At 45.9% G+C, this 14,900-nt stretch overlaps 1 protein-coding gene across 1 annotated transcript in view; it reads right to left on the bottom strand.

The window, feature by feature from the left end:
• LOC149444766 (plexin-A1-like) overlaps positions 1-14,900 on the bottom strand; it is a 283,982-nt gene that overhangs the window by 242,077 nt on the left and 27,005 nt on the right. Inside the window, exons 3-5 of the mRNA XM_089654551.1 lie at positions 13,116-13,216; positions 2,664-2,787; positions 2,364-2,517 (exon numbers count right to left, since the gene is read on the bottom strand). Coding sequence (XP_089510677.1) covers positions 2,364-2,517; positions 2,664-2,787; positions 13,116-13,216 — 379 coding nt within the window. The remainder of the gene's footprint in view (positions 1-2,363; positions 2,518-2,663; positions 2,788-13,115; positions 13,217-14,900) is intronic.

A 14,900-nucleotide genomic window follows, 5' to 3' on the forward strand; every position in this document is an offset into this window, starting at 1 on the left:
AGGTTTCCATACGCTGCACTGATAATGGCCAAAAAGCCTGGAACAGCTGTATGCAGTTTGGAATACAGGGCTATATAACACGAAGTTATGTTTGCACTATACCCCTGTGGTTCTGGATGTGCATTTGGCTGATGGGGGGGGGCAAAGGAATGGCATGCATGGCTCCGCCCACTGTTCTAGAATGATGAATAATCCTTTTATTTTTGGGATATGTGATGAAATGTTCTAAATAGGCTTTACGATGCTACATATACAGTGGGCACAAGCATGAGACGCTGAGATTTTCATCTTTTGTCTGGAGTTAACCTTAAATCTTTCTAAAGGTGGCCATACACTATACAATCTGATTGTACAATCCTCCTTTAGATCTACCATTAAGTATCTAGGAGGAAGGGCATTCCTAAGTGGATACAAATGGATTGGATGGACGGGGTATAGTGTTGGTATATCTAAAGTCAATTGTGTGCTGACATGTATGGTGACCCTAGAGCTAAAAAGAGCTGAAAAGTCAACAACACTAAAGTGTTACTAATCTCCGGACCCTGCATTCACTATATCCGGTCTCCCCGGACCCTGCATTCACTATATCCGGTCTCCCCGGACCCTGTATTCACTATATCCGGTCTCCCCGGACCCTGCATTCACTATATCCGGTCTCCCCGGACCCTGCATTCACTATATCCGGTCTCCCCGGACCCTGCATTCACTATATCCGGTCTCCCCGGACCCTGCATTCACTATATCCGGTCTCCCCGGACCCTGCATTCACTATATCCGGTCTCCCCGGACCCTGCATTCACTATATCCGGTCTCCCCGGACCCTGCATTCACTATATCTGGTCTCCCCAGACCCTGCATTCACTATATCTGGTCTCCCCGGACCCTGCATTCACTATATCCGCTCTAACCGGACCCTGCCTTCACTATATCTGGTCTCCCCGAACCCTGCATTCACTACATCCGGTCTCTCCGGACCCTGCATTCACTATATCTGGTCTCCCCGGACCCTGCATTCACTACATCCGCTCTCCCCGGACCCTGCATTCACTACATCTGCTCTCCCCGGACCCTGCATTCACTACATCCGCTCTCCCCGGACCCTGCATTCACTACATCCGGTCTCCCCGGACCCTGCATTCACTACATCCGGTCTCCCCGGACCCTGCATTCACTACATCCGCTCTCCCCGGACCCCGCATTCACTACATCCGCTCTCCCCGGACCCCGCATTCACTACATCCGCTCTCCCCATACCCCGCATTCACTACATCCGCTCTCCCCGGACCCTGCATTTACTATATCCGCTCTCCCCGGACCCTGCATTCACTATATCCGCTCTCCCCGGACCCCGCATTCACTATATCTGCTCTCCCCGGACCCTGCATTCACTATATCCGCTCTCCCCGGACCCTGCATTCACTATATCCGCTCTCCCCGGACCCTGCATTCACTATATCCGGTCTCCCTGGACCCTGCATTCACTATATCCGGTCTCCCTGGACCCTGCATTCACTATATCCGGTCTCCCTGGACCCTGCATTCACTATATCCGCTCCCCGGACCCTGCATTCACTATATCCGGTCTCCCTGGACCCTGCATTCACTATATCTGGTCTCCCACAGTACACACAACATGGAAATGCAATTATTTTAGTAATCATAAAGTGCTAAATACCTTTCCTCATCAGCAGTATATAGCAATCTTGTTACTTCTATCAGTGTCTAGCAGAGCACAGGATACAGCTTGTAGAAGTTTTCTTTCTGCTCTAGGAGGATGCAGAACCCCTAACCTCTGTTTGGACAGTGCTGATTGGCCCTGTGCTGATCACATGCACTCTCCCAAGAAAAAAAAACAACTCTCTAGCAAAACACACCAACCTGATCATGTGCAGCTTGTCCCCAAGGCTCTGTTCTATCAGCAGATGTACTGGGAACAGTAGAAGGGGAGGATCAGGGAAGACAGGATCAGACATTGTTTTTTTTTTAAAACAATGCGGAGGATTAACCCCTTAGGTTCCACAGTGAGTATACCAGCACGCCTTACTGCATCTACAGACTGATTGTACTGCTGTGGGTTTAGTAACACATTAAATAAAAGCCCCCTTTCTTCATTGGTCAGCTGTGGCCACCTACAACGTATGAACGTGCTGAGCGGCGATTCCACAGAACAAAACTTCTTTTTATATATTTAGGTTAACTCGCCCTCAGAGCGGAATCTGGACACATCTGTAAATCCCGGCATGCTGGGGCCCGGAGCTCAGAGGCTGAAGCACAGCTGGGATATCTATCACTAGTGTTGTGCGCCAGCTGGTCACGGGGCCCCGTGGTGCCGCATTAATGACCTGTGCCCTCCGGGCGCTCACCCTGTCCTCGTGTGATGGGGATCACGTCCTTGGAGGAAGGAGAGTTGCAGTAGATCTTGCTTTCCTCTATGTGTCCCTCCATCTCTGTGAAATCCTCGAAGGAGCAGTTCACCCCGGCGGAGAGGTCAGGGACGTTCCAGGCTTGTAAAACCATCTGCGGAGGAGGAAAAAAAAATGAGGCCTGGAAGCACGAGGCGTCCTGTTTAACCATCCAGTCATGTGACCATTAAATGGCCTCAATCAGGACAACTGCTGTCCAAACGCACGGCACGCAGTCACAGGGGCGGAGTTCTGACTCACCTGGACCTCAGACATGGTGACGGAGATGTTCTTGGGATGAACCGTCAGCTGGACACACTGCCGCTGGTCGGTGGTGAAACGGTGAAGCTCATCTGCCCGATCACACTTGTCTTTCCGAGAACACCTGAAGACACAGAAAAATGTTCACGTAAATGATGGTGCAAATACGTTTATGGGGCTTTAACCACCTCCCGTCCGGCCGTTGTATATAAACAGGAGCAGTGCAGGGGCAAGTGGCAGTTTATAAACGGCCTCCCCGCTCCCTGGCGCGCAGCACCACGATCCGGTGCCCGCTGTGTTCTCCGGACACAGTGGAACACCGATCGTCGTACGGGACCTCTCTACGAGGTCCCGATCATGTGATCACTGATTGGCCAATCAGTGATCATATGCAGAGTAGTAAGCAATGATGTCACTTCTGATGTATTTACACACCCTGTATACTTTAAAGTGGTACTTCACTCTCTCAATCCTCACTGACTATTTTCAATCCTTATGTTGCTAGCATTAGTAAATAGATAGGAAAGTGTATTATATTTACTTTCGTTAAACTTTTTTAAAATTTCTTCATTTACTTCCTAGTTTCCATGCCTAGGCAAATGATGTCATGCATCCCAGGAGTTTTCAGGAGGGGATTGAGGGTTCTCAGCTCAGCCAATGCCTGAGCTAAGGGCAGATGGATTCCAGTAAATAAATGCTACGTGAATCCTCTGCCCTTACTCAAGATGGCCACTGTGAGAAATGTCAGGGGGTGTTTTTCAAAATGATTTCTCAGCAAAATAAAGCATGGAGACTTGGATGGATGGGTGAGTTTTCTGTGACAATTAATTATATAGCATTTTTGGCTTGTGGTGCTCAGATGCAGTGCAGTTCCACGTTACATTTTTTAGGCTTTTGCAGCATGCCCAAGGTCCACAAATGGTACAATAAAAAAGGAAAAACAGAATACAATATACACAAAGAATAAAAGGACCAGACAGTGGCACTAGGAGCAACAGCATGCAATGACATGAGGATGAAATCAGAAGTGCATCTTTTTGCAGAGAGACCAAAATGAAAGGTCCTCTTTACCGAGCCGGAGGCTCCCGTGGTACGAATCTCTCTCTCTATTCTGTGCTCTAAATCTCTCCCAGAAGCCCATAATGAAGACATCTCTCCCTCTCTCTGGCAGCTCGACTCCACAATTATTTATTCTTCATATTTATAATTTATTAGGGGGAAGCGGGAAGGCGATATATGGCTTCAGAACAGGAAAATTCTGGTGAGGATATCTTGCGGCCAGTAAAAAAAGAAAAAAAAAGTCTAGAAGTTGACTTGTCGGCATTTATGAAAATCAAATATCAGTTTTGGGCGACACTGACCTGTTTTCAGAACCGGTTGCCGTCCAAGCCACGGTCACACAAAACACAAAGCAGCGTGGCACGGCGTTCGGTGGTCAAATGAGCTAACTTAATTGGCTCTCCAGACAGGCATTTAGAGGTGAGGAGGCAGCAGGTAAGGTGAGAAGACTTTCCATCACACGCCAAGTGCCCGGCAGGAGAACTGACAGCTGAACGATCCGGCACGAGACAACGGAGGAATTAATGCCGCCGACTGACAGCTCTGATGTCCCAAATATCTGACATGATCCCTCGCTCACGCCACGGCCGCTACATGCAGTCTCTGCCAGACTGGACACTTGAAGCGCGTCTGCTTGGCAAGACTGGCAGCTCCATACCTTGGGGGATTATCAGCCCCCGGAGCTGCCAAACATGTCCGGCTGTCACTCATCGTAAAAGGGGGGAAATAAAGAGAAACAGAACAGTTCCGTCACCAGAAAAAAAAAAATGCGCACACAAGGCCAGCAATATTAAAGAAGAATTTGAGGGGGGGGGGGGGGGGGATAAAAAAAAAAAGGAAATTGCTCCAAGAATTACAATCTGTATACAGTATAGCCATTTAACACAACCATCAACCAGGGGCGGACTGACAACTCATGGGGCCCCCGGGTAATAGGGGATCATGGGGCCCGTGTTCTTGCCCAAACTCAAAAAAGCCTATGAAAAAGGTACCAGGGGCATCTCATGGGGCCCCCTACTGACCCCGGGCCCTCGGGCAGTGCCCGAGTTTCCAAATGGTCGGTCCGCCCGTCATCAACATTTCCTGAGAGGGCAGATATTCCAGTTGGCCATACACCAGTTGAATTCATTTCGGAAACAGGGGTGGACTGACAACTCATGGGGCCCCCGGGTAATAGGGGATCATGGGGCCCCTGTGTCTTTGCCCAAACTCAAAAAAAGCCTATGAAAAAGGTACCAGGGGCATCTCATGGGGCCCTCTACTGACCCCGGGCCCTCGGGCAGTGCCCGAATTTCCAAATGGTCAGTCCGCCCCTGTCATCAACATTTCCAGAGAGGGCAGATATTCCAGTTGGCCATACACTAGTTGAATTTATTTCGGAAACAGGGGTGGACTGGCAACTCATGGGGCCCCCGGGCAATAGGGGATCATGGGGCCCCTGTGTCCTTGCCCAAACTCAAAAAAAGCCTATGAAAAAGGTACCAGGGGCATCTCATGGGGCCCCCTATTGACAACGGGCCCTCGGGCAGTGCCCAAGTTTCCAAATGGTCAGTTCGCCCCTGTTCGGAAATTTGTTTTTCAGAATGTTGATTCTATTTTTTATTAGGTAATGAGGCCAAATTGACAATCATCTTTTTTTTTTTACCATAGTGACAAGAAAAATCAAAAGGTGGATGGAATATTTTTGTCGCACAAATGCAATTGTAACTATGAATTAATGCGCATGTCCATCCCAAAATCAAAAACCGATGGGCATGGCAATCTAAGAACATTATCAGGGTTTTCATGCGAATTTGTTGCATTCATAATGGTATTATCTAATGTTCTGCCGAACATTTTTTTTAAAACTTCTCTACGAACATGCAGAGTATGGTCAGCTTCAGACTCGTTTGGGTTCCCCCAGGGTGCTGAGGGTACAGGACCCAGTTTGCCCTCGATCGGCGTCATGAGTTGCTATGGAGAGGGCAGGCCCGCTGTCAGCACCGTAACAACCAATGACTATAAGGAACTATGCATGGCATCATTCGTTGCTATGGTGTTGGCATCTGGCCAGCCGACCTGCCAGCACCATGGCAACGCTTGCCGCTAATCTAGGGCAGGCGGCATGCAGGGGTGCCTCAAGCATTCAGGAAAGGATGGGAGTGTGGCTCATCCAGGCCTGATCTACCTCCTGCCCTCTGCCGAACTGCTGGAGCCAAATGTTAGAACTCAGATGTGAAGAAGGGACTGTGATGGGAAGCGCTAAAGGACTCAGATGTATAAGGAGGTCTCTAATGTAAAGGGGAGGGGGGCTCTGATGTATAGGGAGACCTCTGAAGCAAAGGAGGAGGGGGGGATTCTGATGTATAGGGAGACCTCTGACATATAGGGAGACCTCTGAGGCAAAGGAGCAGGGGGGATTCTGATGTATAGGGAGACCTCTGACGTAAAGGTGGGACTTTTATGTATAGGGAGACCTTTGAAGTAAACGGAGGGCTCTGTGGGGGATTCTGATGCATACGGAGAGATCTGATGTAGAGGGAAACCTCTGACATAAAGGAAGACCTCTGATGTAAAGGGGGGTTCTAATGTACAGGGAGACCTCGGATGTAAAGGGGGCTCTGATGTAGATGGAGACCTCCGACAAAATGTGTGGACTCTGATGTATGGGGAGACCACTGATATAAGGGGGGGCTCTGATGTATAGGGAGACCTCTGACGTAAGGGGGGGGGGCTCTGATGTAGAGGGAGACCTCTGACATAAAGGGGGACAATGATGACTCTGATGTTATAGGGTGACTACTGATATAAAGGGGGCTTTGATGTATAGGGAGACCTCTGACATAAAGGGGGGGCTCTGATGTATAGGGAGACCTCTGACGTAAAGGGGGGCGATTACTCTGATGTATAGGGAGACCTCTGATGTAAAGGGGGGGGCTCTGACGTAAAGGGGGGGGGCTCTGATGTATAGGGAGACCTCTGACGTAAAAGGGGGGCTGTGATGTATAGGGAGATCTCTGACGTAAAGGGGGGCGATGATTACTCTGATGTATAGGGAGACCTCTGACGTAAAGGGGGGGGCTCTGATGTATAGGGAGATCTCTGACGTAAAGGGGGGGCTGTGATGTATAGGGAGACCTCTGACGTAAAGGGGGGGGGGCTGCTCTGATGTATAGGGAGACCTCTGACGTAAAGGGGGGGGGCTGCTCTGATGTATAGGGAGACCTCTGACGTAAAGGGGGGGCTGTGATGTATAGGGAGATCTCTGACATAAAAGGGGGAGCTCTGATGTATAGGTAGATCTCTGAAGTAAGGGGGAGGGGGGGGAGGGGGTACTGATGTGAAGGTAATTTCATCTGGAGTCATTCGTAATTTATTGATCTACACCAGCTTCCTTACAGCAACACTGGTGGACCATGCCGGCTACTGTAGTCTCTACCAGGGGTTTATATGTAAAGTGACAACACAGGAGCACAACTCTGAAACAGGGACAGAGCGTTGTCACTCTATAAAAGGAAGTGCCTGAACAAGGACCTCCATGGCAGGACCACCACATATTTTACTGAAAGCAAAATTTGAAAAATGACATTTCAAATCACATTATCCTAAAGATTTTATGAACTTTTAGTGATTGGAGATTTTTTTGTTACTAAACTAGTAGTGTTCCAATCTGATATATTATTAGATTAAGTTTTGATTTCACCACTTAATCAATATGAAAAATGTAATAAAAAAAAAAAGTCAAGACTCTCAAAGTGGGAAACTAGAGAATGAAAACAGGAAATAATCCATTTTTTTTCTCCTTCAAAGAGACCGCAGTAAAAAGCACCCAACGTTTTTTTCCTCGCCGATTTCTTGAACGAAACGTTCTGTGGTCGGTGAAGAAGCAAGGACTACTCAGCGATTTCTTTCATCGAACAGTCCTGGAAGTATTCCGGCCAAGTCTGTATTCCGGTCTGCCAGTAAAATGACAATTTCACAGCGCGTTGTTTACACACTGACCCATCTTCCTGTGGGATTTCACCGCAACGACGTCCGCCGTCACCTGCGCGGAATGATGCAGCAATTGACACAATGTCGATCGTGTGCCAGGTGAGGAGTCAGACGGCGTGTTGTTTTTCCATTGACCCTGCCAAGAGCCCATCTCTTCTGGAGCATTAGACAGAACAAATAAGATATAATCCTCCCATAAACCCCAAATGTAATATTCTGTGAAGGGATTACTTGCAGTCATGTGAACATCGAGTTCTTCGTAGCCGTTTACAGGGGGGATTATCTCTTGCCTGCCTTAAAGAGAACCGGTCACCAGTGGGCGTTGGAAGGATTCCCACTTTCAAGTCTTACCTTGTAATAGAATTGCAGCTTTACCCCCCCCCCCCCCCCCCAGAGATGTGACGTTTTGATTATTTACTTGTATTCTCTCCTGGTAAAACCTGAAGGTTGGCCGAAATTTGACCGATTCAGGGGGAACCAGACAATTTTCGATCCCTCAATGTGCAGGCTGGTTGTACTGAAATCGAGCCACCAATTGACTTAAGTACAACCAGCCTGTTGGGTTTTTTTTCCCATGAGATCACTGCTGGCCGCTATAGCTGCTGTCATTGATACATCCAGCTGTCTGTAAGGACATTCTGCATGGCTTTGTTAATGGACAGTTCTACCCTCCTCCAGTAGCCAAAGTGCAAATACACTGTATTGCCGAAAGTATTGGTCGCCTGCCTTTCCACGCACATGAACTTTAATGGCCTCCCCGTCTTAGTCCGTAGGGCTCAATATTGAGTTGGCCCCGCCCTTTGCAGCTATAACAGCTTCTACTTTTCTGGGAAGGCCGTCCACAAGGTTTAGGAGGGTGTCTATGGGAAGGTTGGACCATTCTTCCAGAAGCACATTTGTCAGGTCAGGCACTGATGTCGGGGGAGGAGGCCTGGCTCGCAGTCTCCGCTCTAATTCATCCCAAAGGTGTTCTATGGGGTTGAGGTCAGGACTCTGTGCAGTCCAGTCAAGTTCCTCCACCCCAAACTGGCTCCTCCATGTCTTTATGGACCTTGCTTTGTGCGCTGGTCATGTTGAAACAGGAAGGGGCCTGAAAATGTTTTGGTATGCTGACGCCTTAAGAGTTCCCTTCACTGGAACTAGGGGGCCAAGCCCAACACCTGAACAACAACTCCACATCATGATCCCCCCTCCACCAAACTTTACACTTGGCACAATGCAGTCAGGCAAGTACCGTTCTCCTGGCAACCGCCAAACCCAGACATGTCCATCGGATTGCCAGACAGAGAAGCGCGACTGGTCACTCTAGAGAACACGTCTCCACTGCTCTAGAGTCCAGTGGCGGCGTGCTTTACACCACGGCATCCGACGCTTTGCATTGCACTTGGTGATGTAAGGCTTGGATGCAGCTGCTCGGCCATGGAAACCCATTCCATGAAGCTCTCTACACACTGTTGTTGTGCTAATCTGAAGGCCACACCAAGTTTGGAGGTCTTTAGCTATTGACTCTGCAGACAGTTGGTGACTTCTGCGCACTGTGCGCTTCAGCATGCGCTGACCCCGCTCTGTCATGTGACGTGGCCTACCACTTCATGGCTGAGTTGCTGGTGTTCCCAGTTGCTTCCACTTTGTTAGAATCCCACTAACAGTTGAGCGTGGAATATTTAGTAGCCAGGAAATGTCACGGATGGACTTATTGCACAGGTGACAACCTATCACGGGACTACGCTTGGAGTCACTGAGCTCCTGAGAGCGACCCATTCTTTCACCAATGTTTGTAGAAGCAGTCTGCATGCCTAGGGGCTTGATTGTATACCCCTGTGGCCATGGAGGGGATTGGAACACCTGAATCACATGATTTGGAAGGCAGGGCCAATACTTCTGGCAATATAGTGTATCTGCCCTGAGCTCAGGCAGGAGACGGGGTTTACAGGGGAGCCCTGCAGCCTGGCTTTTCTGCTTTGACAGGGAGAAAATGAAACTAAATAACAGTACACCCAGCTAATCTATAACTTGCATTTTTGGTGGAATGACCATTATATAACAGAATCGGTGACTTTGCTGTATGAAGCAGCAATGATACTGTGTTTTCAGTGGGTCAGTAATAGTCATGTGCAGAACAACAAAAGTTAGCTTTGTTTCATCATTTAAATAATTTTGTTTTTGGAATTCATTTCATTTGAATTTCATAATTCAATTCAACCAAAAGTTGGAAAATTCAAATCGGCATTCAAATTTATTCTATTTGAAATTCGAATTTCGGAAGACAGCTATATTCTATTTTTTTTTTCTATTCTATTGTTTATTCTATTCATTTCTATTTCACTCTTATTTTATGTTTTTTTCTATTCTATTTATTTTCTTGGCGTTAAAACCAGGTGATAAAACCGCAGTTTTACCAATCTGCCTGAACCTGTCCGTGCAGCTGCTTAGGACTGTACACATGCCACAACAATGCTTCACGGCCATTGGAAAAATTAAATGGCATGTTACAATGCACACGATTGTGGCATGGTAGTGTGGCATTTACTGGGTGAAACCTGGTGGTGAAGAGGTGACATAACGCCTCCTCACTGCCTGTCCAATGCCCTCTGATGCCAATTGCGCTTCACAGGGCACTGACCATGCCAACAAGCCTGTATTAAGCTTGTGTCTGAAGAAGAGGCAGAATTTTGCTTCCTCATGTAAAAAGCAGCCCCCCCACACACATACAATTGGTGATCTGATGAATGGTGGAGGAATAAGAATCTTCAGCAGGAAAAAAAAAAATGGAAGAAACACAGATCCATAGAATGAAACATGGCAGGGAGGTTCTTGCACTACAGGTCCACTGATACAGCTTCCTCTCCAGCAAGGAGAACAGTGAGCAGCACATCCCCAGATCTAAAGCTGGCCATAGATGGATTGAAATTCAGCTTGTGTTTAGGCCGAATTTTGATCCACCTACAGATTTTCTGGTTTGAGAGGAGTTAATCTAACGATCAACGTCTCACAAACAGAACTGCTGGTAAATTTTCATCCAATCGGCTGCAGCACCGATTGGTGTATTCTGATAGCGAAGGGGTCCCCATTGTCAGAATACAATAGTGCTGCGGGAAAGTTTCCCTCATCCACCTCGAATATGTGAATGGAGAAATTTGTTTAGTTTTTCAATCAGCCCATTGACTGATTGAAACCCCCCCCAGCCACCCCCACAAAAAAAACCACAGTTATCCATGGTCAGATTTACCCCAAATCTGGTGAGACTAGACATCAGAGGCAGCAGTGCCCTAGCATATCTCACACTGCAGACACGGAGCTAAGAGGCTCAACGCACAGGAAGTGCACTATTATTCAGGAAGAAATTAAGACAAAATGCTTTTTTGTCCACAAATTGCGTAGGCACTAATTAACAATTCTAGGCGTTTTCTATAGGAGAGTAATGCAGGCCATAGACAGGTCAAAAATTGGCCGATTTTTCGGCCGATTTTTGCACTGTTAGTGGGTTAATTGGTCGGCCGTTTTTCGGGGTTTTGCCACATTTTTTTATTGGTAAAGTTGGAAAAAGATCGGCCGATTTTCCCGGCAATCATGGTCAAATCGGCTGATCGTTTTACCGATAAAAAAATCGGAGGAGGAAGAAGAGGAAGAGAAAGAGGAAGAAGAGGAAGAGAAAGAGGAAGAAGAGGAAGAGAAAGAGGAAGAGGAGGAAGAGAAAGAGGAAGAAAAGGAAGAGAAAGAGGAAGAGGAGGAAGAGAAAGAGGAAGAGGAGGAAGAGAAAGAGGAAGAGGAGGAAGAGGAAGAAGAGGAGGAAGAGGAAGAAGAGGAGGAAGAGGAAGAAGAGGAGGAGGAAGAGGAGGAGGAAGAGGAAGAAGAAGAGGAGGAAGAGGAAGAAGAAGAGGAGGAAGAGGAAGAAGAAGAGGAGGAAGAGGAAGAAGGAAGAGGAAGGGGAAGAGGAAGAAGAAGGGGAAGAGGAAGAGGAAGAAGAGGAAGAAGAAGAAGAAGGGGAAGAAGAAGAAGAAGAAGAAGGGGAAGAGGAGGAGGAGGAAGAAGAAGGAGGAGGAGGAGGAGGAAGAAGAAGGAGGAGGAGGAGGAGGAAGAAGAAGGAGGAGGAGGAGGAAGAAGAAGGAGGAGGAGGAGGAAGAAGAAGGAGGAGGAGGAAGAAGAAGAAGGAGGAGGAGGAGGAGGAAGAAGAAGAAGAAGGAGGAGGAGGAGGAGGAAGAAGAAGAAGGAGGAGGAGGAGGAAGAAGAAGAAGGAGGAGGAGGAGGAGGAGGAGGAAGAAGAAGGAGGAGGAGGAGGAGGAAGAAGAAGGAGGAGGAGGAGGAAGAAGGAGGAGGAGGAGGAAGAGGAAGAAGAGGAGGAAGAGGAAGAAGAGGAGGAAGAGGAACAAGAGGAAGAAGAAGAAGAGGAAGTAGAAGAGGAAGTAGAAGAGGAAGAAGAAGAGGAAGAGGAGGAGGAAGAGGAAGGAGGAGGAAGAGAAAGAAGAGGAAGAGGAGGAGGGAGGTGCAACAATGTATCTATTTGTATCCTAATAAAAACATCTGTATCCAAAATGGATACAAATGGATACAATGTTGCAACCGCAAGACTTTTTCATGTCAAATATAATAGCAGAGCTCTCTGCAAGGGACAGAAGTAATTAAATGCCGGCTGTGGACGGGACGAAAATCGGCCGATTTTTTTTACCGTTGGTGGTAACGTCCGCCTATTGAACGACCGATTTTTCAATTTTTTTTTTTTTTTTAAAAATGGACCCATCTATGGCCTGCATTACCCCCAATCTGGTGAGACTAGACGTCAGAGGAAGCAGTGCCCTAGAATATCTCACACTGCAGACAGGAAGTGCACTATTATTCAGGAAGAAATGAAGACAAAATGCTTCTTTTTCCCCAAATTGAGCAGTCACAATTAACAATTCTAGGTGTTTTCTATAGGATAGTAAATCTTCAGTTTCTGACTTCAGGTCCACTTTATCTGCCATGATGGTGAGATTTATAAAATTAAAGAATACACACGCAGACTCTATCCACATAAACATGCAGACACGCTACATGCGTACATCAGATTTGATCTATTTCCATAGTTTGTCTAATTCCCTCCTCTTTGAAGCAGACAAATAATCCAGTTTTCCAACAACGGCCACCTGCTTTATATGACAAATGCGTCTTCTCACAACCATTTTATCATGCTCATGTCCCTGGAAAAAAATATTGGCTAGGGCGGAAAAATCCGGCAGCCCCATCTCCTTCACACCTGGCCTAAATTACTGCTCCTCGCTTTGCTGGGTTCCCGCGGGACCTGGGACCGGTGTGCGGAGGCTCGGGAGGGAGGAGGCTGAGGCTATTTAAAGAGCAAGACTGAAAGGGGCTGTCAGTGACAGCAGGGCACGCCGCCTTATGCAGGGTCCCCTGGGAGATGATGGGGGAAGCAGCCATACTTACGTGTTGTGCAGCACACACCAGCCGCAATGAGGGTCCCGGGAGCCCAGGCAGGTGTCACAGCTCTCATACTGCTCGCAGCTTTCCACCGGCACACGCGTGACCTGAAAGAGAGCGGAGATCACCATTAGACTAGCACAGGCATTACTGTCACACAGGCACATGCTACACACTAATACAAAAAGGGTGATCAGCTTACAAAGGGTTACTAAAAAAATCCATTATAGAATGGTAATCCAGGAATTTTTATCTCCTGAAAGTGGACCGGTCATCATATTAATTCTCAGTGCATATATGCTAAGCAGTGTGTGATTTTAACACTTCCAGGTATTTATTGCATATCACTGAGATCACAGGACTCCCCCTGATAATGCTTTTATCTCCGATTATTCTCTACACATGTTTGACACAAATCAGCCCCTGCTGCAGCTTTGCTACTAAATTACAATGTTTCAACAATGCTGCAGTCTGATCACTGGAGGGTCTGCTTTCATCAGGCCAATGATATAATCTCAGCCGAAGCAAGAGAGGAAGGATGGATTTTAATTAGGGATGCACTGATCTACCGCCTTCCGAAAATTGTCATCCAAAAATAGGGTTATCAGCATTTTGCTGATAGAAAAAAAAAGTGTTGATAATGACATGCTGCGTCCCCTACACTTCACTGCAAAAACGCCTTGTAGATACTTCAATGCAAAATCGCTCCTCATAGACCGCAATGCAAAATTGTGCCTCAGAGACTGCATTGCAAAGTCGCACCTCAGAGACTGCATTGCAAAGTCGCACCCCAGAGACCGCAATGCAAAATCACGCCCCAGAGACCGCAATGGAAAATTGTGTCCCATAGACCGCACTGCAAAATCGCCTCCCATAGACTTCAATGCAAATCGCCTCCCATAGACTTCAATGCAAAAATCGCCTCCCGTGGACTTCAATGCAAAAATCACCTCCCATAGACTTCAATGCAAAAATCGCCTCCCATAGACTTCAATGCAAAAATCGCCTCCCATAGACTTCAATGCAAAAATCGCCTCCCATAGACTTCAATGCAAAAATCGCCTCCCATAGACTTCAATGCAAAATCACCTGCCATAGACTTCATTATTAATACATACCAGTAATAATGTTTTTATAATTTTTTTTATTCTAAAGAATAGTATATTAATATTATATACCATTAATATTTTTTGTATTATAAAGATGGAAAATATAATATAATAATCATCTTATTTATTAACAATGGTTTGTTTTATTATATATTATTATTATTATTATTATTACATACCAGTAATAATGTTTTTTTATTATTTTTTAATCTAAAGAATTGTATGTTAATATTATATACCATTAATTTTATTATAAAGATGGAAAATATAATATAATAATGATCTTATTTATTAACAATGGTACATTTTATTATACAATATTATTATTACATACCATTAATAATGTTTTTATATTTTTTTATTCTAAAGAATGGTATATTAATATTATATACCATTAACTTTTTTTTTACAAAGATGGAAAATATAATAATCATCTTATTTATTAACAATGGTTTGTTTTATTATATATTATTATTATTATTACATACCAGTAATAATGGTTTTAGTTATTTTTTTTTCTAAAGAATTGTATGTTAATATTATATACCATTAATTTTATTATAAAGATGGAAAATATAATATAATAATAATATTATTTATTAAAAGTGGTACATTATATAATATTACATAAAAGTGTTTTTATATTTTTTTTAACACTAAAGAATGGTATATTAATATTATA

This window comes from Staurois parvus, unplaced genomic scaffold, assembly GCF_062004578.1.
Source record: "Staurois parvus isolate SC_StPar_1 unplaced genomic scaffold, SC_StPar_1.0 ptg000777l, whole genome shotgun sequence".
Lineage (NCBI taxonomy): Eukaryota > Metazoa > Chordata > Amphibia > Anura > Ranidae > Staurois > Staurois parvus.